The 24565-nt window shown below is 34.2% G+C and overlaps 1 protein-coding gene and 1 long non-coding RNA gene across 4 annotated transcripts in view; one reads left to right on the top strand and one right to left on the bottom strand.

Moving 5' to 3' along the window:
* The window catches only part of LOC149909246 (uncharacterized), a 37205-nt gene extending 15882 nt beyond the window's left edge, over positions 1–21323 (top strand). The window contains exons 1-2 of one of the 3 annotated variants that reach the window (XR_016456690.1): positions 3939–4047; positions 21186–21323. This is a non-coding gene — a long non-coding RNA (uncharacterized LOC149909246). Of the gene's footprint in view, positions 1–3938; positions 4048–21185 lie in introns of those variants that run through there. The other 2 variants (XR_016456691.1, XR_016456692.1) reach the window with 2 other exon arrangements.
* The window catches only part of LOC149909245 (uncharacterized), a 195812-nt gene extending 174462 nt beyond the window's left edge, over positions 1–21350 (bottom strand). The window contains exon 1 of the mRNA XM_090101467.1: positions 21225–21350. Within this exon, the coding sequence (XP_089957593.1) occupies positions 21225–21239 (15 nt within the window). The 5' untranslated portion in view covers positions 21240–21350. The remainder of the gene's footprint in view (positions 1–21224) is intronic.
* Between the last annotated feature and the right edge of the window lie 3215 nt (positions 21351–24565).

Raw genomic sequence — 24565 nt, 5'->3', positions numbered from 1 at the left:
ATATTGATCACTAACGAGAAAAATTGAATATTCAAATGTATGGGAGAATTACCTCAGCGCTCCTCAAAAGGTAACAGTCACATACCTTACAAATTGTTGTACTCTGCACTATGTACTTATACAATAGTGTTTATACCGCGATTATTCTTATTTATATTCTAATAACGACATCAATATACTCTATTCATAATATTTTTAATGTAAGATAATTTCGATTTTTCAAACAACAATATTTTGTTTCTCGTGACTATGGCTGAAAAGGTTAAAAAGCTAGATAAAGTGCCAGGATATAAAAACTTAACTTTTCCTTTGCAAATAGCACGCGCTCGGTGATATTTATAACAGAGGTTGTTTACCGATATTTACCTAATATAATACAAAATTAATAACAGTAATGAGGACCATTATTGTTAAAATTAATTAATAAAAACCATTTTTGTTAAAATTTCCAAGAACTTATAAATTAGCTAAAATAACTCAGACATCGATCAAAACTTTTACTTAACTCGCATTCCATTTGACGAGTTTACGGTAAAAACCAAGCAGTTAAAAATTAACAAAAATTCTTCGAACTTGAGTTCAATAAAAAGTGGACAAAGAGACAAACAGACACAAAAATTATATGTACATAATGTAATGTTTTGTTTCCCACATAATGCCTCGAGCAGCTTCACAATAAAATTATGATTATTCCGACATTAACATTCAACGACATATCCAACTAAATTATTATCTACATTTTTTCCTTGAATGTTATCTCTCAAGTGACTCACTTTATTCTATTTACTTTAATAATAATCAATTGTTCGTTTTACTCAAGGTACAAGCATTTGTTTTGCCTTAAAATATGCTTTGTCATACCGCCATATCGGTGATTATTTATGTTTTACAAAATTCCAACAATGGGTCATAGGGACCAAGAACTTTGCCTTCTATGTGTTAGGTCTTCTTTCTCCTTATTTTTTAAACAAAGATGAGTAAAGAATTGAAGTTAATATTTACATGTAGAGCTCTAATATAGATTAATACTCGAAAATACTCTAATTCGCGAAAAAAAGGTTTCATGGCATGAATCCATGATGGATAATATACTCCTAGAATGTGCTTACAATATCAGAATGTTATGTTAATGAAAAAATAATAATATAAAAACACGGCATCGCACCGATGACCACACCTCATATCAATAAAAGTGTTTGAATCATTCTGTTTGTTTAACGATTTACAATCGAGAACAAACAAAAGTAACCTTCAGCAAAGTATGCGAAGATATAACACATAATTAATAAATAAAAAATGTAAGGCAATAACTAGGAGTGGTTGTAAAATCCTTCATTAATAATACATATTTGCATTTAGTCCAGATTTAGCAACGGTAATGAAATGGTAATCCGTAAAAAATGATTATTCATTAACTATTTTAATTAGGACAAAAGTATTTGAAATGTTTTTACATTATAATGATGCCGATATGATTTTGTGCTATGCTACATACATAAATAGCTCTTTAGTTCTTTACATAACGAGATATCTTCGACTATATCTAAATAGTTCGTAATGAACATGCTAAATATGGACTCCGCGATTAGAAGCAGAGCACATAATTACAGCAGGCCCATAGTAATAAAGAATACGTGACTCAAAAATATTTCAATGTCATAAAATGTAGCGCCGAGCGATATTGTCTCCGCACTCTATCATTTGCGAGAACCCGGCATTAGTATTGCACAACTAACATTAAACCTTATTCTGCATCCATTTTATTTATACCGGCCACGGATGAGAGACTATTGATTAATATTGTAATGAGCTTCACGAATAATAGCCTCGCTACCACGAGCTCATTGCTGCATCGCTTTGCTTGCTACATTGCTGCTCTAGAACCACTACACATTACAACCTACTAAAGAAACGCGTCAATGTATACCGTGTGTATCTCATTGATTGTTGCGGCAGGCATGTGTGGTGGTCAGTGTAAACGCGACGGGCAGTAATTGTGTATGGTTACGGATAATGGAAGCGGTCACGGGTGCAATTATTTATCCCCGGGCAGAGTTGATTTGCGTATCGGCGTGTAGGGCTCGTAATAACACGTTCGCCTCTGTCCTCCAAATTGCACAATATCGTACTCGGATCGTTCTTCGTTAACTATTTATTGGATGCCTGGGAAAATGGCGGTTTGGGCTTATGCTTTTGGAAAAGAAATTAAATCGGCACAATATTATGTTAGGCACTTGCATACTACGACTAATGTGTGAACGTAGAGCAGAGAACAGTTTAGAGATAATATTATTGGTCAAAATAATTTCTATCTACTATATATTTCTTGATATTGATTCCAAGTGCCAATTATCGAAGTATAAAATAAAGTGAAGTCCCGTGTCCCCTAGTGGGGTAAGGGGCAGATGCATTATTCGTACATCTGTTTCACTGATCGATTTTCTTTAGGGACAAGTAGGTGATCAGCCTTCTGTGTCCTGCCAGACCGAGACATTTTTTTCTTCGTCTCCACCGGGAATCGAACCCAGGACCCCTCGGTTCTACGCTCACGCGTCAACCACTGTACCAAGGAGGCGGTCAAATAATATTTAATAATCTGTGAAGTTAAAAGAATGACAATTGTTTTATCAGAATTATATAAATCGCAATTATTGAAGACACAGTGTTATTTTTCTAAGAACCGTTAACTCGCGTACTTCCTGTGACATTATTAACTTATTGGAAATTTATTTTAAAATTTCCGTTGAGATAAAAGTAAATAAGATTAAATAAACAGAGGATAGTCGTGTGAGGCGGTCGCAGGCCGTCACGGCAATCACAGAGCACGGGTCGACTAGTAATAGGGCCAGCGTGCTTCGTTCAAATGCTAGGGAAGCTCCAAAAATTATCGATAGAAAACATATTTAACAAATATTTTAATATAATTGGTTAGAATCACTTACATGCAAAATCATACACACTGAATGGTCTCAAAGTATTGTATTTCTGAAGAAGGGCGTATTTTTTAATTTAGTTGCACGAGGTGAAGTCAATTTATTAATGCAATTCAATTATAGGGGTAGGATCATGCTGGAAGTTTTATAAGTATGCACAGATCAGTAAAGTATAGATACAATATATAAAAAGAAATATTCAAAATCATCTTCATGAACATTTGCAAATTTAGGAGTAGATGGCAATAATACATAACATCCTTATGTATTATGCACTTACATAACATTCGTAATGTAATCAAATATCATTCATGGACATAATAATATCATACTAAAACCTTATCGATCTCTTGTCGCACATCCCTAGAGCTGCGCGGGCGCATCGATTGGATTTAGTTTAATCACAATAAAGCACCCGCGCACGGCGCGCGAAATTATGGTAATACCACCGTTATTTATACATAGCCCTTAATTATACCAATACCTTGCTATCTAATCATTGGAATGATTACACGCTTGTAAGTAATGCTACGTTGCTGGAATTATTGGCCGAATTTTGCAATTATTCTAACTATATAAGGTCAATAATAAGGTCGTTAGAATGAGACTAAAATAAAACTGGTTATGTGTCCAATAAAAACTTAATTGTAACTGTTTAATTTGAAGGTAAAAAAGTTATCTAAATCCTCTTTTAAATTCAACATTTAATCATAAATTCCTTGATTGTACAGAAAGTAAACACGGTAAAAGAAAGTCAATTCAATGAACAATGAAGTCTGTATTTATTGTAATGTTATTTCGCTCTATCTTTGTGAATTACTCTAATGTTGAGTTAGTTAACCCATTACTAGTGTATGAAGGAAATTCCGAATATTCTATCAATACATCTAAAACGTAATAATGGTAATTACAGGCGCATTCCCTTTGCACAATTACGTTGTTTGAATTTCGCAATAACCGAAAGCAGTAATTTGTTGAAGGGCCGGTGAAAGATAAGGAGCTAGATGCAGCACAGATCGTAATGGCGGACTCGTGGTAACCACAGCTCTCCGTGATTAATGGCATTATTTAATTGGCCATCATGCTCCGAGACAAAGCATCCAACATTCGATGGGTAAGGAAATCTAACGCGATTTGAGAAAGCTAGCAGTTGATGGAATATTCAGACATAATATTATGGTGTTACGCGAAACAAAAAGGTTTGATTATACTTATATTTTTTTTTTTATTTGGGTTAGGTAAAAATGATGTAAAAATATTACGATTGATTAAAAACTGAATACATGAATAAGATCTGAAAGGCTGAGAGTTTAATTATAATTGTTAATTGAATCAATTCATAGATAAAATACTTAGATAATATTATACACATCATACTGTACATAAATGAATTTAAATGGAATCGATATGTTACGTAACTTAATATGAATTAATCTTATTCCCATAATGTAATACAGGACATTATATTTTAAATGAAAGTGCGTTGATAAATTATTAAAAAATTACGAAAGCAAATAATTGTTTGTACAGTTTCACTGCTTTATAACCAAGTGATGGCGTGTGGGAGTTATGTGTTAATGATAACACATTGTATAGAAATATCGTCACGCGCCATTCGGCAAATATCTGCTGCTAATGAGCGACTCATCAAAATATTTTCAATCTAAATTCATATAATCGAGAAACATACTTTAAAAAGTTAGTTTATTAAAGCGTGTGTAAAGATTTAATTCCGTTTAACGAGACCACTCGTATGTCATTAATAAATCTATTAATTTATTTAATGATCACGTTACTTATAAATCATGAAAATATCTGACGAATTATGAAGAAACTGCATTCTAAAGGCCCAATTAAAGGTATAATAATAAATAGTTTACTGCGAGATTATCTAATATTTGTGTCATATTCAATTCATATTTTCTGAAACATTGCGTAAATGAGACGTTGTTTATTCTAAACGTTAGAAAGAAAATACGCGTAGGTATTACTAGAAGTTTTAAAATATATATTTCTCAAGTTTCTAATTATATTATTATGATATTACTTGTAATAAGTAGCAGTAAAATTAAGTATTTTCCGATATGTAACTCAAAATACTCACAGCCACCCAGCAGGTTTCTTGAAAAACGAAATTGGAATAAATGACCAAAATTCCTGTGCATTGGAAGAAGCCGGAACGCACAGCTGTCCGCGGAATGTCGCGTAAATCCGTATAAATTAGTAATATAGTGGTCGGTGGTCGGTTCGTGCTGGTTGGGGACAAAACAGCGCGCGGGTTCCCGGTACGGGCTGCCGGGTGGCCCTGCTTAGTATTCCTAAACTTCCTGTAAGTACTGGAGATACGTTGAGAGTACAACAAGGGCATGAATTGGTTGATTCATTAGTGAGGTGGTGTGGACTTGGTTTTGTATGTCATTCATCTGCTGCTGTTCAATTGCAAGACTAATTGAGAGGTAATAAGAAGTTGAGATATGTTCTCTTATCAATGTTTTATAAAAAAATTACGATAAGGACCTACACCGTTTATTTAAAAAATACCTATGTTTTAACATTAAATATAAAAATAATATAAAAAAATAACCTACCTACGTATGTTGATGTTCGGAAAGTATTAAGTATTTTATTTTGCATGATGTGCGAGTTTTAGTCTAACTTACATTTTTATCTCGATAAATGAACTCTATATTTATTAACTGCAATTTACCTTTTTCATACAAGAAACTTTATAAATAGTAGAGCTATCACTTGTCAGTACATAAAAACTAATTGATATCGAGAAAAGCAAGTGAGGACATATTTATTTGTGCATCTGATTCATGGCTCACTCGTTCTCTATAATTGTATAATTGCCTCTAAAGGTAAAGTTATTATGTTGGAGAAGTTAATCTCGACAACTACTAGTATGTTTTAATAACTGATTCACCAATATATAGCCAACTTTGTTATTTTTATAGCCCTTATAATGTATAAAGATTTATGCCCTATATTATAGATAATTTGGTAGTTAGCATGATTACTATAGATCGACCGTTTCCAGCTTCTATTCCTTTCTCGGGTATAAAAATGTTTTGGGAATTTTACAAAATTACAACATTAGAAAGGCATAATCTTCGATAGTATTGGAACATGCCTGCCCCCCTAGACAAGTGGCTTTCTATTAGCGTAAAGTTGAATAGAATAGATTATGAATGTATGAGATTGACGTAATCAATCGTCGTCGTCGTCGTAATCAAACGTCAATTTCATACATTCATAATCTATTCTATTCAACTTTACGCTAATAGAAAACCACTTGTCTAGGGGGGCTGATACCTTTATTTTAAAACCGAAATTTATTTTAAAATTACTTGTTAGTTGTAATTTTCTTATAAATATTGATCTCGAAATCATCTCTAGGAATTGAAATTCTCCTACTTGTGTTGCAAATCAGTCATTCTGACCAAAGCTTTATTTCCCAGTAACAATATAAACAAGGACCCATTTAAATTTATTATGTAGAAATATTTAATTGTCTCAGTGACCGCAGCTGCGCGGGCGACTTGCGCTGCAAAAAGCATCACATAAGAGATTTACTGAATATCATGCTAATATACAAGTAGTGTTTATATTATATTACTTTCTACTTGTGATTACTGGTAGTGGCTTCGTCCAGATTGATGTGAAAAAATGTTGATGTTGTAAAAAAATGTGGGTAAAGATATATGGAGCTTTTTATTTAAAATCGTTAGAGCCGTTTTTCAGAACAATAAAATTTTTCTTTAACGAAAGTTAGATTTGTATTAATATTGGTGAATTTTCAAGTCTATCGAAACATGTTTAAAGATCGATTAAATAAAATTTTGTGTCTGACACACGTCTAAGTCTTTATCTCAGATTAAAGTTAATAGTTTTCTCTATAAATAAATTCATTTCACCGAAGAGCAATAAGTACTTCGAAGAGAACTGACCATTTGTAATTAACGACCTTCATCTGTACTCACAAATTATACTTGAGAACTTAATTATAAGTATTAATAAATACAGTGATCCAATTTATAAGTATGTTCATAAAATATAAATATTCATGCATTTTAACAAGTTCTTTAAAAGGATATATGAAAAGGTGTGTGATTAAAAAAAAACATATTATGCTTATAAATACAAATTGCATGAATATTTGATTCAATGTTTAAGTATTATAATATATTTCAAATTTCAATATTAATCACCAAACAAAAAAGCGAATGTCTAGATAAAAATAAACAGAATTTATATGAAATTAATGTATATTGATATTATTTCAAATGTATATGTTACGGCTAAAGGTAGGTGAGAACATAAACTTAAGATTAGCCGGCTAAACTTAGGTTTATTTTCGACGAGGTGTTAATGTTAGTTTGTTCTATCTTTAGCCGGCTAAACTTAAGTGTAACCGCAGGCCCGTGGCTAAAAATGTCGGGGTGGGTAGATTTGGTTACTATAATACATGTAAGGAACAGGGCGAGTGTTTTCTGGCACTTCGCCGGCTGCTGCCGCAGCACGCTCGCTGCGCTCGCTCGGCTCGTGCGGGTCTTAAGAGTTCTAACCTAACCTAACCTAGCCACCAGCTTTCTGCCCTGAGTCGGGGTGGGTAGATTTGGTACTATAATACATGTAAGGAACAGGGCGAGTGTTTTCTGGCACTGTGCGGGCCCCTCAAGCCCTCCACCGGCCCGGCGCTAACCAAATCTACCCACCCCGACATTTTTAGCCACGGGCCTGCGGTTACACTTAAGTTTAGCCGGCTAAAGATAGAACAAACTAACATTAACACCTCGTCGAAAATAAACCTAAGTTTAGCCGGCTAATCTTAAGTTTATGTTCTCACCTACCTTTAGCCGTGACATATACATTAGTAAAAGTAGGTTAGTTGAGCGGACACTTTTTGTTAAACACATAAACATAGCGAGTGGCTACTAATGCTATTACATGAATTTATTGCAATTTAATGTATGTACTGTTTATATACCCTTGCATGAAATTGCTTTGTAAGTCTATGTTTACAGTATCTTTGCTAAAAAACGATAAATTTCAGAAGTTAGAGCTATTAAACCTTTTTATCGGCCTTGGTTTATGGGTAGTTATTTAGTTAGACGCAACAAATTAAGACAAAAAGTCTTTGATAGCAGTTTTATATAGCACTTTTATCGGAATACAGAGTACAGTTCGAGTTTTACGTATACATTTGAATAATTAATTATTTGTATTACGAACAAATTTAGATAATATTAAGCTCAATTGAGTGCCGATATCTATACTAATATCTACTAATTATAATAAAGCTTGTTGAATGTTTGTTTGAACGCGCTATTCTCAGAAACTATTTCTCAGATTTGAAAAATTCGGTGCTTGATAGCCCATTTATCGAGGAAGGCTATATTATACGCTATCATTATAATGCTCGCGCTAAGACCAACAGGAGCGGAGCCACGCGAGTGAAACCGAGAAGCGCAGCTAGTATTCTAATAAATAAAAACAACAATTTAATAAACATAACAATTAAATTGAAAATGTATTTTAATGTTTTATTCGTAAACGCATAAAGTACTTCCCGAGTGATTGCAGTCTAAATGAATTAAGCGATTCCATTGAGCAGTTGGAACGAAACCGGTTTCACCAAAAACTTTCAATGTCGCGTTCATGGCTTTTGGATGCGATTATATTTTTTTCCGCTTAAAGTACGGGAAAACAATAATTATGCTGGGATATAATATGTATGTTTGTTGCTGAGTTAAGGAATAATACTACCAGATTTGGCTCTACCTACATCGATTTTTATGCAATGTTTACACAAAAATCTTATGATTCACACCTATGACAAAACATTTTAATAAGGAATACACAAATAAAGATTATCCTTAGTTTCTTGTTCAAGTTCTTTGACTTTAATTAAATAAAAAATATACAATCAAGATAAACACACGAGTGTAAAAATAGAGAAACTATGGCGATAATTCAGGAGGCTGTGACAGTGAGTAGTTTATTAGCATGCGTAAGGGCAGTAGGCCCTACAGGTACGGTATGTCAAGACGTAATTAGTTGTGCAACTTTATGTACTTTATGGAAATATTAATCTCTGATGAGATATAAAACACAAAATTTAGTAAAAAGCTTTAGTTTAATATTCTGAGTTTTTATAACTTATTTTAAATTGGCTACTTAAGTTAGAAAATAAGAGTAGATGACATCTCTACCATATCGAAGTCAAACATTTATTTAATGAATTCGACTTATTCTAGAAGCACTTTTCAATCGCCATTACCCACATAGTTTTACCATTTACCAATTACCACTATTTCAGAAAGCAGTTTCTACATAGAAAAGCCAAGGAATAAGGAAACTCTGTAAGTAATTGCTCTTTTATCAGTGCTCTATCAATAATATACCTACAAAATAACGCAATAGGAACTGCTTTCCAAAACTTACGAATAATTATGATAAGGTTGAAAACTGTACCTGCATAGTAATACCTACATTATAGATCAATTATTCTGAAGCGCTTCTCTTTGAAATAGAAGCCAATTTCAATTAATAAAGGTTATATTTGATCATTGAACAGCTAAAGTACACTTTAACCTGTATAAATGACTAATTTAAGTCCGTGAATATCAAGCACTATGGAGTATGGTTAGAAACTTAGAACGGAAATTAGAGATCGATATCATTACAAATAAATATTAGTTGAAGCTGTCAGGCGAGCGGCGACGGGTAAACAACCATCTATTATGTAATTAGCGTTAAACGCAGTTTAATAGAATTAAACATCGGTTTGATATTATCAGCTATTGATTAAGGGTGTCCGTCCAGTACAACATGCGAGCTTTTTAAAGTAGGTAATATTAAAGTTATTGTTCTCATTTATTCCATTGAATTAAAATTTTAAAACAATTAAATAATACAAAATTCGGAACAAACTAAAAACGCAATTTATTCCCTACATATGTTATTTATTTACGGTAGATATATACATTTACTTTCTATCTATATCATCTAAGTATACCTATAGGTACCTATATACAATAAAATATACCTCATAAACCATAACCGAATTAGATTTTAGAAAAAAAACACGATTCCTAAATTTTTATAATATTCATATTTGAAGCTTTATTTTGCATAGGCTTAATCCAGTAAATATAACAATATAGAATAGCTTGGCATGAAAGTGGAAGGTAAGCCTATCAATAGGGGCAGTAAACACATTGATATCAATTGCGCCCGGTTAGCGGTCACCCATCCCTCGCCTGGACGCGGCCACCGACACACTCCACTGAACACAATTATTATAATGTTGATTGGGGACAATAATCGTAAAAAACCATCAGACTGTTAAAAAAGGTGTTTGTTTTTTGTTAGAAATACCTACATAATTAAATCTTTATTTTAATTACAGACAGTGAATGTAACATAATTATGATCGAAGCTAGAACTTTTGGTTAAAAGCTAAATTCGTTACGGCATAAGTCACAAGGAGGTCAATCTATAACACTAGCTCATCACCAATTAAGTAATTTACAGTAGGAACCAAGTTATTACAAGATTTATGGAGTGTTAACTATAGGTATAGGTAGGTAGGTAAACAATGTAGGTGTTATGCACTATTATCAATTATGTTACACTCAATATTATTGAATTAAATTGGTTTTGTATGATTTATTGTGCTATGGAGATTAAACAAGGTATTACAATATTGATTTAGGTATGTGGTACTTGGTAGGTAGGTATGTATTTCGATTTTAATTATTTGTTATACGAATGTACATTAAAACAGATTAAGTTCTAACATATCTACCTACCTATACGCGGGTAAAAATTTCTATAACTCACAGTACCTAAGTATTAGAACATAGAATGATTATTATTGTTTATAAGAATGGTCGTTAGAACACAAGATTTCATGTATTTATATCTATTAAATTAAGAAAAACATAATTAAGTTCTCATGTCCCTGATAGAAATCTGGAATATATCAATACAAAAATGTAGAGTCGTATTATATTGAATAATTCTACTACTGAGAAACCATTCCTTTTTTCTAACAACGCAGATAAATAAATCAAAATCATTTAAATGAATTCAACTAGTTACAAAAAATTGAATGCTATGCTAATAATAAAACATCTCACGATAGATGAAATGCAGTAGGTACACTAACAATCTCAATTAAGCTAAAAACCGGTACATTGTCAGCATTCCCAGAAGCATCTCCGATGAATAACAAGCAGTGTATTCCTGTACAGCATACCATTTGCATACAATAATCCCACGGTATAAACTGGCCGTGTGTCGCTTACATTAAGAAAATCTTGGCGTGGACCAATGAGAGGCGAGTGTTGGCAGCTAGGAGCGCGGAGGTCGCGAATGGCCTGCGCGCGCGCCGCCCCGGCTCCGCCTGCCCTCCCCCCCCCACAGCACCACCCCCCCACTCCCCCCACTCCCACTTGGACCCGATCTAGCCGGTCTAGTAAAGCTCGATACTAGCTTTTGATTAGAATTGCATGGTAATTTTTCTTGCTCATTACGCTAAGGAAGCTTTTTTACACACGTTATCTCATGGAAACTGTTCGTCTAGGATTTTAATAAACGTCAATATAATGATATAAACAGGGAATAGACTATAATTCTAATAAATACTAAGACAAATATATACTAATTACCTTTTTATTTATATTAAGTTTTAAATATCCCACAAAAACCTTAAAACTTATCCAAAGCACTTTTTGCACATAACACTTATTTTAATTTAAAATAACGTATTTTGTGTGCTTATAATAAGTTAAAATAGTTACGTAAGTGTTATTGTAATGTTAATAAAGGCATATCAAAATTGGGTCAACTTCAAGTTACTAAAATAGTAAACAGATCTTGAAAGATTTATTGAAAGTGCCATATTTCTCGCTAATTATATATAACAAAACATAAACGATTTAGGTATTATTATACACAAACGTGATATTATCCCACATATTCTAAAAAGTGATACAGGCTATATACGCCCATTTGTAGGCTTTAAGCCCTATAGGCTCCTAGTGTTGGAATGTGAGCTAGGTTGCAGACTCACAAGTACCTAGGTACCTATCTAGGTACGCAGGTAGGTGTTTGCTAGCGCCATGCCTTAACCGGCGAGAAAGTCAATAGGACATGTCTTGTGATTCACGTTTATGAAGTTTTTTAGAGAATACATAAATGGCGGTAATATACTCTTTTTTTAAGACAAGAAATATCAGTGACATCTCTATTGCAAGGGAGTGTATGAAATAGTTTACTACGTTTATTAGTTATGATTTATCAATGGTAATACCACGTAATACCTTCTGAAATAGGTACCTAATTAGGAAAATAAGGGTTTTCACATTATGACAAATCGAGCACCTAGGTAATATTAAATTACCTAAGACTAGCTCTGCCCTTCTATTTTACCCGCAGTGCTCCGCTCCTGTTGGTCTTGGCGTGATGATATATGGCCTATAGCCTTCCTCGATAAATGGGCTATCTAACACCGAAAGAATTTTTCAAATCGTACCAGTACTTCCTGAGATTAGCGCGTTCAAACAAACAAACAAACTCTTCAGCTTTATAATATTATAGTGTAGATTATTGGCAAACATTTTTTTTATATCATACAAGAGTCAATGCCAAAAAGCTCTTTAGTGAAAAAAATCGTACCTACCGATATAAATATTGCAACTACAACCAAACAAATCATATCACACCCTTAAACACTCAATATAAACAATAACAATACCCCTCAAACCATTAAACACATACCTCAACACGTTCAACCTTAAAAAACGACCTATCAATCGATAATAACAAATTAATTGCACCATTAAAAGCTCCAACAAATTAACATATATAACACGACACACTCATTTAAACATTCTATCGTTTGTAACAATCTAAAGTGTTTATTTGCATTGACACAAAAACGGAGCGTCGTCAAACGTACAACTAATGCAACGAGAAGGGGCAAAAAGGTCCCCACTTTATAATTAGCAATTAGTTGTAACAAGCCGCTAATTGCTTCTCATATGCTAATGTGGTGCCATTCATTCAACGAACACCAACACGAACGTGTTACATGCTCTTTAAATTTAACCTTTATGGGCTGTGTCAAATTGTATTTGTTAATGAACGACTTTCACCTTTATTTGTGTGATGAATTGCAGAGGTAATCATATTTGAAGTAGATATTAATTGAAAAGCGCTTTTTAAAAGAATGTTATATGAAAGAAGTTTTGATTAAAGCAAACTGTCAAATTCAAACCTAAAGTTTATTAATGCAAAGCTAATCAATTTAGTTTGTTGATAGTGTTATCTATAACGAAAATAGGAACGAACTTACTCATTCTCTAGTTTCAATGCAGAAAAATCAAACTAACTTTGTCATTTTCTTTACCAAACTTATCCGAGAGAACATATTATATTCATTCATTATATTATATTCATATATTATATTCATTGAAACACTGCTAGATACTATCACCAAATTTTACATAAAAAAGAGGTCACATTCTAACAAAAACGGGGTTTACCACAAAATTTTAAAACGACATAACCCAGACAAATTATAAGGGCGATAAAATCTGATGAAATAAGCGATAAGGCGGCATGATTTCACGGCTATTTCCGACGCCTGATAACGAAATTGTATGCAAAGTGAATATTTAATTCATATTAATCATTAATCATAATCGTTTCGTAATTTTCAGTGCGTCGGTTTACTGACTACGCAGTGCACGTCTTTGGCGATATTATTGTTTGTATTTGAAATGAGTTATATCTACAATTCATCATCATCATCATTTCCAGCCTTTCAGGACGTCCACTGCAGGACATAGGCCTCCCCCAAAGATTTCCAAAACGACCGATCACCAGCGGCCTGAATCCAGCGGCTCCCCGCCACTTTGATCAGGTCGTCTGTCCATCGCGTTGTAGGCCGTCCCACACTGCGACGTCCTGTACGTGGTCGCCACTCAAGAACCTTTTTGCCCCAACGGCCATCGGTTCTGCGGGCTATATGCCCAGCCCAGCGCCACTTCAACTTACTAATACGGTGGGCTATGTCGGTGACTTTAGTTCTTTTGCGGATCTCCTCATTTCTGATTCGATCACGCAAAGAAACCCCGAGCATAGCCCGTTCCATAGCTCGTTGAGCGACGCGAAGCTTTTGCACCATGCCCGCGGTTAGCGACCACGTCTCAGATCCATAAGTCAACACCGGTAACACACACTGCTCGAAGACTTTCGTCTTCAGGCACTGAGGGATTTTGGACGAAAAGATGTTGCGTAGTTTCCCGAACGCTGCCCAGCCGAGTCGGATTCGACGATTGACCTCTTTCCCGAAGTTGGACTTACCTAATTGGACGGTTTGTCCCAGGTAAACGTATTCGTCAACAACTTCGAGAATAGAGTTTCCAACTGAAACCGGAGTGGGCACAACATGGACATTTGACATGATTTTCGTCTTGTCCATGTTCATGCTAAGGCCCACTTGTTGTGAAACTCTGTAGAGGCCACCGAGCATTGTATTGAGGTCTTCCAGGGATTCTGCCATGACTACGATATCGTCGGCAAATCGAAGGTGAGTGATGTACTCGCCATTAACATTGATGCCAAGTCCTTGCCAGTCCAGGAGCTTAAAGACATCTTCCAAAGCAGCGGTAAACAGTTTCGGAGAAATAACATCTCCTTGTCGGACCCCGCGCTGCAGAGGAATTGCCTTTGTGCAATGCTCCTGAACCCGGACTGACATAGTGGCGTTTTCATACAGACTTCTCAACACTTCGATATACCGATAGTCAATGCGGCAACGCTGAAGAGACCTCAATACGGCCCAAGTCTCGATCGAATCAAAGGCTTTTTCATAGTCCACAAACGCCAAGCATAATGGCAGATTATACTCCTCCGTCTTCTGTATAATCTGCCGCAGCGTATGTATGTGGTCCATGGTGCTAAAGCCTCTTCGGAAACCGGCTTGTTCGGGAGGCTGGAAGTCATCAAGCCTGCGTTCGAGACGATTCGTGATGACTCTCGAGAACAGCTTATAGACATGGCTCAGCAGTGATATTGGCCTGTAGTTCTTCAACAGGGTTTTGTCTCCCTTTTTGAAGAAGAGGACAACCATACTGCTGCTCCATGCTTTTGGCGCAGTGCCCTCGAGTAAGGTGGAATTGAATAACCTCTGTAGCACTCTGAGGATTGGTTTGCCACCCGCTCTCAGAAGCTCAGATGTGATTCCATCCTCACCCGGCGCCTTGTTGTTTTTAAGCTGTTTGAGAGCCATCCTAATCTCGTACAGGCTGATGTCCGGGATATCTTCGGTGTAATGTCGGGTTAGTCGGGCTCTAGGATCTTTCGCCGGACTCGCAACAGGCTTAGCAATGGAGGTGTAAAGGTGTCCATAAAACTTCTCGACCTCGCCTAGTAGCTCCGGTTGAGACGACACAATTTTGCCACTATCCGTCTTCAGCTTAGTCAACCGGCTTTGCCCAATAGATCCATCTCTTGCAAACACTTTTAAGCCTTTATTTCGCTGTATCGCTTCTTCAATGTTTTTTGTATTGAAGGAGCGGATATCGTGTCGCAAGGACTTTGTAATTCGTCTATTGAGCTGCCTATATGACTTCGCTTCATCGGAAGTATTCAGTAGCAAAGAGCGTCGCTCTGCCAGGAGCTTGAGGGTATGGTCGGAAAGTTTTTGTGTTCGATTCTTACGGGGAATCTTGCAGTGATGCAACCCTACCGTACGAATCGTTTCGATAAGCCTGTTGTTCATATCGTCCACAGATACGTCATCGCCTAGGCAAGCGAAGCGATTTTGGAGCTCGAGTTGAAAGCTTTCGGGGTTCTGAATTTGGGTGCGGAACGGTCGAAGAGTTGACTTAATCAAGCGAGACCTTTCGAGTTTCACATCTATATTCAATGTGCCTCTTACCATACGGTGATCGCTGCCGGTTTTGACCCTGTTGATCACAGAAACATCATTGAATATATGTCTCTTTGTAGTCATGATAAAGTCAATCTCATTCCTCGTTTTACCGTCGGGGCTTATCCAGGTCCACTTCCTATGCGGAGATTTCTGGAAAAAGGAATTCATCATGAAGAGTCCTTCTTTCTCCAGAAACTCAGCGAGCCTCTGGCCCCTCGGGTTGCGCTGCCCAAATCCAAATTGCCCCACTCTCAACTCATCATCGCCTCTTTTGCCCAGTTTCGCGTTGAAATCCCCCATCACAACATTGAAATGTGTTTTCGAGGTGTGTATGGCTTTACTGATGTCCTCATACATTACCTCCACATCTTCATCTGAGTGTGCCGAGGTCGGAGCGTAGACCTGAATAACCTTTAAAGAATATCTATCAGATATTTTGAGGATCAGGTACGCTACCCTGCTCGACACACTTTCGATGGATATGATGTTGTTAATGAGGGGTCTGCGAACGATAAACCCTATTCCACCTTGGGACTGTTGGTCGCCCTCCCGGTAGAAGAATAAATTACCGGATGTCAACGTTATCGAGTCCTCCCCCTGTCTTCGGACTTCTGATAACCCTATGACATCCCAGCGTAACTTACTCAATTCTTCTTCCAGCTCAACAATCTTTTCGTCCGTCCTCAACGTGCGTGCGTTGTATGTTACCAGGGCCAAGGGTCGTCGGGAGTGGTAGCCGGATCGCTTCCGGTGATTCTTAGCACCCCCCGCCCCGCCGTTACCATGGCCGCTACCGTAGCCAGGAATAGCGGAGCTGCCGGGTACTAGGGGCCTGGTTGTTGTTGCACTATTCATGTGTATTTTTATGTGTATATTTTTGGGGGGAAAGAATGCCAATACTCGCCACGCTTGGCAGGCGGGTTGGCGAGCGCAGTTGATGGTGGGGGAGATCATGCATAACGCTGCTGCCCGTTTGCATGTAGTTAACCCTTAGTCGCCTTTTACGACACCCACGGGTAGAGATGGGGTAGTGCTATTCTAGGCCGGCACCACACGGCACGTATACGCATATCTACAATTGCCAACTAAATATTGATCAGTTATCTCGATAATAATAATTGTATAGAACTAAACATATCATAACTAAAACGAAAGGTAAGCTATTTTTGTCCGTTACGAATAACGATTTTAGAACATAATAAATTTTTAAATTACAGAGACGTTTCGTTTTCGCAATATTTATGGTAACTACATTACACACGAAAGTCTTTTTGACATTGCATTATGATGACCTAAATCCTAATTACCTTATGACATAAATTTAGTTAATCATTGCATAAAATTCGTAGTCACTTGCGAGCGATATCACTCGCGCAGTGGGTTCCCAATAAGCAAGGCGTGATAAGCTTGATAACGGCCACACCTTCCGAACATCAACACACTATCTCTCGCACAAATTAATATCATTTCGTTTTTCATTCGCTGATAACGCTTGTTAATATTGTTTATTTATTTAACTCAATTTGCAAAGCGAAATTTTTGGGCTAGGTTAGTTTTTACCTAAAAACAAAACCTACAAGAGTTACCCTTAAAGTAGGTAATATAAATAGATCTATTCTAATTTCTAAGTACTTAATGTTTCTAGATCTACCTTTACGTAGAAAATAAAATTATGTATTTATTCATGCTACGTAACCATGATTATTAAAGCTTAAAAAAATCATAATAGCGAGAGCTTTGGCTCTTGTTTAATTGTCTGTTAAATAATTTTCTATAATGTTGTAGAGAACTTATAAATTATACAATTAATGGCCAAAACTGAATCTGTTCATGGTGATGATTTCATTTTATTTCCGTTTAAAGATGTTAAAATTTATCATTATAGATTATCAATGAATTAAAAGTATTAAAATATGTAAGAAACGCCTGCATATGCATCAGCAGATGGATACGAATCACGTTCCAATATATTTAGGTCAAAAAGATAAGAGAAGGTAGTATGTAAAATTTAGATATCGGACACCGTACTGTGGGACTTTTACACATTCCTTTGTCACGTTATATTTTATACGAAACAAGCAAAGACTACTAACAACCACAACAATGTATTAAAACAAAAATTTAGTTAAAAATTCGAAGCACAGTAAATCTTATCGTATTATGTGAAAAATAAAATTAATCTGAATACAAATGACCTACATATATTCCATGTATTGATATGCTATCGAGGGTTTTCGCACAGTTGAATGGCAATAGAATCGCGAAGTGGCTATCGCTATATAAACAGATAACTGTCTGTTTGTCGCCGATGTGCGATGTGGGCCGGCTGCACCTGTTACCATTTCTGGGTTACACATTATAGATCTCAGCGACTTTATCGCCTTCATTTTATATGTAACTTGACCATGCAAATAGATATTTATTTGGGGAACACGTCCTTATAAGTTCAGGCTGAATTTAGCATACAAGATTCTAACATGATTTGCTTAAGATTCTCGAGCATTGACGTATTTGTAGAATTCCTAGACACGTTCGTTAATCCTCATTAGGAAGTCATTTAACCATTTTTGCGATAGATATTCAAATATTATGTTGAAGTTTAAATGTAAACAATATGCCGATATTTACTACAAGCACTGTAACTTACCTAATCGTTTATCAAAAATCAAAGAGATTTCCATAAATCTGTCCTTACTTACGATTATGCATACTAATATACATTCACTAGTGAATATAACTTAAAATGCGACATTATATCAAACGTTTAAATGCCTAAGGTATGTCAGTGCTCTATAATATAAAAGCTTGTATCCGCTGAGGAGTCTAATAGGTGGGCTCTACCTTCTCGATACATGACAAAGCGCTGTCGCATTCTTGTCTATTTAGAGCAGAACTATGAAACAAGTTATTATCGCGCTTATTATTCAGAACTTGTGCACAAAAAAGCCAGCACAGTCCGGAAACACGCAGCAATTATCACATAAAGTACAAACTCGTCCTGGGATCTCGAATGAATTTAACATTTTACGCGCCACAAAAAGTCGCGACAGACGAACAAGTGGCTACCATTGTTCCATTAAAACATTTAGTTATGGCTTTAATAATGTCCCCGTAATCGATTCATGGTGGCAAAAAGACAACGTCGCTTTATTTTAATAGGAAGATTACACATTAAAATTCTGTCACAGTCAGCTCGATGGAAGAACACGTATTTTGTAATAAAATCAATGAATGCGTTCCGTTTGAATTTAAACGACCTTAGTTCATAAACTTGTATCCAAACACCGGATGTCCAATTAAGATTTAACACTATTGTGTGATAGAAATTAATTATCATCGGAAGTATAAGTCGCGACACATTTTCTGCCATCGCCTGTATTTTCTTATTCATTTTAGATTAAATCGATTTCTCGGAAATCTGTATTTTTTTTTATGACTGTTATTGAAAAGTACTTCGTGAGAAGAAATCTTAGTTAGTTTTATATCTTTTTTGTTTTATCCCCTTTCAATCCGGGGGCTAGTATTTAATAAAAGATAGAGTATCTGCGTTTTGTGAAGTTTCATAAGAAATTACATTCAAATAATTGTCATCACAATAAATGGTGATTTATATACTTCTTTATCCTGCATTTCCAAGAAGAAGAACTGGGTATCTTGAGAAATGTAAAATCATAATTCTTAAGACTTGTCTTCATAATTTATTACATTAGATTAGATGGTGCCCGCAAGTGCTGCTTTAAATTAGCTATTTACTGAATTTTTTTTCTCTACAATAAAAATACATAACTTCCTAGTTTGTATTAAAAAATGAAAGACATTGTGGCTCTATATTGCAATATTTCATTACAATGTCATACAAAGTACAATTAATTTATGTATACCTTGCTCGTCTTACATATCTTACACTGTTTTTATCAACATAATTTGTAAATATATACATTTGATGTCTTGTACCTTATGAATAAATAAATGATCGACATATACTAATAAAATTGAATGGTATTTGATCATAGCTTTCGATAAAAACAATGTAACTTGTGTTACATTGTATGTGCGATACATTTTAAATTCTATACCTGAAAAGGGTATAATTTTAGTTAAAATAAATAGATAGGTACTAGTACCTAATGTGTTAAATGCATTTTCTCCGATTTGTACTAAATCCGGGACTCTACATTTTCAAAGAATTGATAATTGCGTCCGGTGAATTACTTCTTCTATCTCTACACAACTTATTTTGCTCTTGAAGTTTTTATAAAAGATTTATGAACTGAAAAATATAATAATTTGAATAATAATTTGGATTACTAATTACGATTCGGTTGTGATAGCTGCATAACCTAATGTTGCTGAATATGTCATATTTAACTTGCCCCTTTTTTAATTAAAAATTCGACATTTTGTATTTATGTGTGTAACAAAGTATGTTTGCCATTTTTTTACTTGGATATTACTGGACCGATATTCATGAAATTATGCATGCTTTATTATATTAAAATCATTTAATACCCTATGAAGTTAGATCTTGTGTTTTGTATTAGATTCAACTGTTTTTCTCCAGTTATGATTTGGGAAAAATAGTGAATACCGAATCATAAATAAGCCGTCTTGTGAGCGGTGATAAGCATTTAATCTCCACGTTAATTATCCTATATAATTAAATAGGACTGCTTTATTATAACTATTTACTGCCCGTGATTTCGTTTTCATTCACCTTCTTCTTGAAAAAGTAGCATCTTTTTTAAAATCCTATCGGTTAGAAGTAAGAGCTTTCTAGAAAGGAAAAATCAATGGTGTGCCCTAACTTGCTCTACATTTATTATATATGACTATTTACCTAATGTATAATTTAAAGAATGTGCTTTATATTTAAAATATTTTGGTACGATTTTTCCATACTATGCAGCTTAGAAACTAAGAACAATAATTTTCCGAGAGACGTAGGTAGAAACCGCTTTTATCGTAAATATTTGTTTACGCGCGTTTATCTATATCTAAATAATGCACATTTGAATACAATTAACACGTTTAATCTGACGAAAATATGTCGTAATCAATAACGAAGAAATTTTCCATTTAACGTGACATTATTGCCCTCTCTTATTTATGTAAATGTAAATATTTGTAAGAAATAAACGAACATAAATAAATAATAGATATATTTATACAATAATGAATTGGATGATGTAATATTAAAATATATTAATACAGCATACAATAGGTGAAGCATAATCCAAACTCTAAGCCTACATTTTAAACCTAATCAACCAATTAATTACACATTAACTCTTTGCTTTCAGACGTCCACATATTCCAAGTTTCGTAAGATCAAGGCTTACCTGACTGAGGTCCATGGCGAGGTCACAGTCACAGGCACAGACACAGGCAAGAGGACACAGCACATACGCGCAGCGAGTCGCACTAACCACGCATCTTAACCGGACCGGCTAGCGGCTGTATCGTACACACGACGATAATCTTTATCAATAACACTTATACATTCTAATACATGCCGCGATTTTTTATAACTTTTGCTTGTGGGTTCGGCTTTGAGATCACTACAATGGTTATCAAAATTGGGCGTGATACCTAAGTATATTGTGATTTAAAATAAAATCTTCACTCACTTTCTTAAATAAGACTAGCTGTTTCGTTTTTATATGTAATATAGAATAATATAGGATATATTATTCGAACACGATTTAACTTTTTATTGGTGACGGAATTTTTAAAATAGTCTTGTAGTGTCGAAGCCTAATCAATGTAAACGAACAAGCAAATCTTTCTCCTTTATTATGATATCTAGAATACATTATTTTATAATTAAGTTGTTAATGATAATTTATCTTGATTAAAATCATTTATAAAAATACAAAAAACTAATATAAGACACATAATATCAGTTATTGTTGTTCCGTCATTTAATTAAGTTGTAGGTTTATTTCTTGTTCATTTGTAAGTAAAATAAATCTTCATCTGAACATATTAATTACAAATCTAACAGGATATAAATTAAACTACAACTGATATTAATTATAAACATAGTATATAAAAATATCCTATCCAAGGTTTACGTCCTAAAAACTAACTTTCAATATAATAATACCTTCATTATACAATATACACTTCCCTCTATCTTTATGTAATGGTTTACTTTGTAAAAATATAAGAGGCTTATAAAAGCATTATTTTTCAAAAATTATGATTAAACATAATCGAAAGCATAGACATTTTACATAAATCTGAATACACAATGGTACACAAATTACTTTTTATCCTATTGCAAAACAGTAAATAGTACACGAATTCTACTTATTCAAATCTATTGGAAGTATTTCCAGTACTCAATTGGTATTGAAATAAATAGTATTTCTACAAAATAAATAATAGTCACATGCAAATGATTCACTTTGATAAGAATCTCACGCCAGCGCGCTGCTCCGCCCGCGTCTGCATCGGTGACGAAGTCATGATGCCGGTGATTTTAATCGCTTTACGTATTTATGACGGAAACAACAATTTTTGAACATTCTAATTTGATACTTATCTTCATTTTTATATAATTATTATTATAACACTGCGGTTTTGACAAACACCTTGTTTATTTTTTGTCTTTTTTAGCTTTATGTAGTAGTAGATATGTAGTTTAAAATAGGTAGCTGTACTTCGAGTTACTAAAGGAATTAGCAAATAAGTGAATAATATACCTACATATTTTATGTTATTAGGTATAAAATATGAAATGCGTTGGCCATCGATTGCTACGATAACTGTGCTTATTCATCAAATATTTTTCTAAATTGTTTAAATAATCAAGAAAAAGTTTTTCACGATGGGAAGAAAACGCCAACCTGCATCTGAAAAACAAGTTAAAAATTGATTCCATCATAAAAAATATGTTATGTTTGTTAAAGCTCTATCTGTATTACAATTATTTTGTTTTAATAAATATACCTACCAATTAAACTAGTGCTCTTCATTCAAAACAGAATTTCAAAACGTCTTCCATGAGATTTTAATTACGAAAAGGGTTTGATTGCTTTATTCTGCATTAAACGTGTGTAATAAGGGTGTGTTACAATATATCATGTTATATTAATCAATTATCAATGCTTTCTTTATCCAAAACAACGGATCTTTCATATACGGCTCAGATCCTGATGTCTATTGTCATAAAAATAAAACACATCAAAAATTGTACAGCCTACACCTGTAAATAAATTTAAATTATTTTAGTTCAAGATTTAAATGTTCCTTTGAAAACATAAATCAAGCGAGTTGTCGATGTAAGATAGCGCGTGTTGATTCAGTGATAAGGCGATACTGTGAAAGTTATCGAAACCAAATAACTTGAGCCTGTTTATTCGTGCTAATAAATATTCAATTGAATAGTTTAGTGGTTAGAATCTTTACCATGTCATTGCAGTTTGATATTATAAAAGCTTTTCCTTTCATTGCCTTTTCCTACACCCTTTTAATCCCATAATCAATTATATTTTCTCATCTATACTAATGTAACAAAGGTGACGAGATTGTTTGTTTATTTGCTTGAACGCGATAATCTCAGGAACGACGGGTTTGATTTGAAAAATTATTTCACAGTTCCTCGAGAAAGGTTATAGGCATCGTCATGCTAAGACCAATCGAGGCTGAGGAATGTGGGTAAAACTGCCAGAAACCGGTAAGTCACTTAATACGCATTTGCAGATGCTCTACAAGGGCGGTGGACCTGCTCTAACATAATAAATTTAAATAAAAAAGTGAGCAAAAATCTTTTTTTTTAACGGATTAAACGCGTTTAAAATCCGTTAAAAAGTCTTTAATTTCTAAATGTATAATACTCGCGTAAAATCAAACACTAGAAAATACTAAAAATCTTTTTTGTTTTATTTCTCTGTCCAATGTGAATCAATACTATAATTCTGAAGTAAAGTAAACTGTATAAATTAGACTTTATTTTCGTTAAAGTCCTTTCGATCGCAATGAGACTGAAATAAGTAAAAAGATAATATATTTTCTAATATAAAATAGATATAGAACTATCCAAAACTTATAGATATAAATAGAATTGATATATTAATAATGTTTATCAGTTTTAGATATAGGTACATTGTTTACAGATTGAATATTTTATATTTAAATGGAAATATTGTGTTTTCAAGGAAAATTAAGATAACAGTGGTGAAATATTTGATTTCATTGAATACTAGATTAGCTACATATCTCCATACATACCTCGCACAGAGCTCTCTTTCTAAGTAGTTAAAGTATAAATAAAATAAATCAATTTAAGGAAAAATAACTAGAATATGTAAAATAGAGCTAAACAAAAATAAATACTTATAAAGATTAACAGATTACTTGATTACAGATTACCGGACTATTTTTGTAAACTTGTTATAATTTTTATAAAATTGAGCTACCCCGTCAGCACCATGTCTAAATCCTTGTTAAATTAAAATGTGATGTTAAAGAAGAAGTATATTTTATCGATAATTACCCAAATATTTGTAAATATCCTTTGAAACATACAAATATTCATGTTCAGGGTCGTATCATTGGTTTGTAAAAGCAAATAACATCGTGCGTCAGAGAGTCGAGTGGAGGTATTGTCCGCTGACCGATAGCGGGTAATCCTCATTTGTGTTTATGCGATTTATTTATATTAGTTTTGGTCTTC

Source organism: Colias eurytheme, chromosome 4 (genome assembly GCF_061535395.1).
Source record: "Colias eurytheme isolate Ceu_HAF_F1 chromosome 4, ilColEury1 Martin Lab GWU primary, whole genome shotgun sequence".
Lineage (NCBI taxonomy): Eukaryota > Metazoa > Arthropoda > Insecta > Lepidoptera > Pieridae > Colias > Colias eurytheme.
Note: the sequence above shows the minus strand (reverse complement) of the source record. Positions and strands in the feature narration are given on the sequence as shown.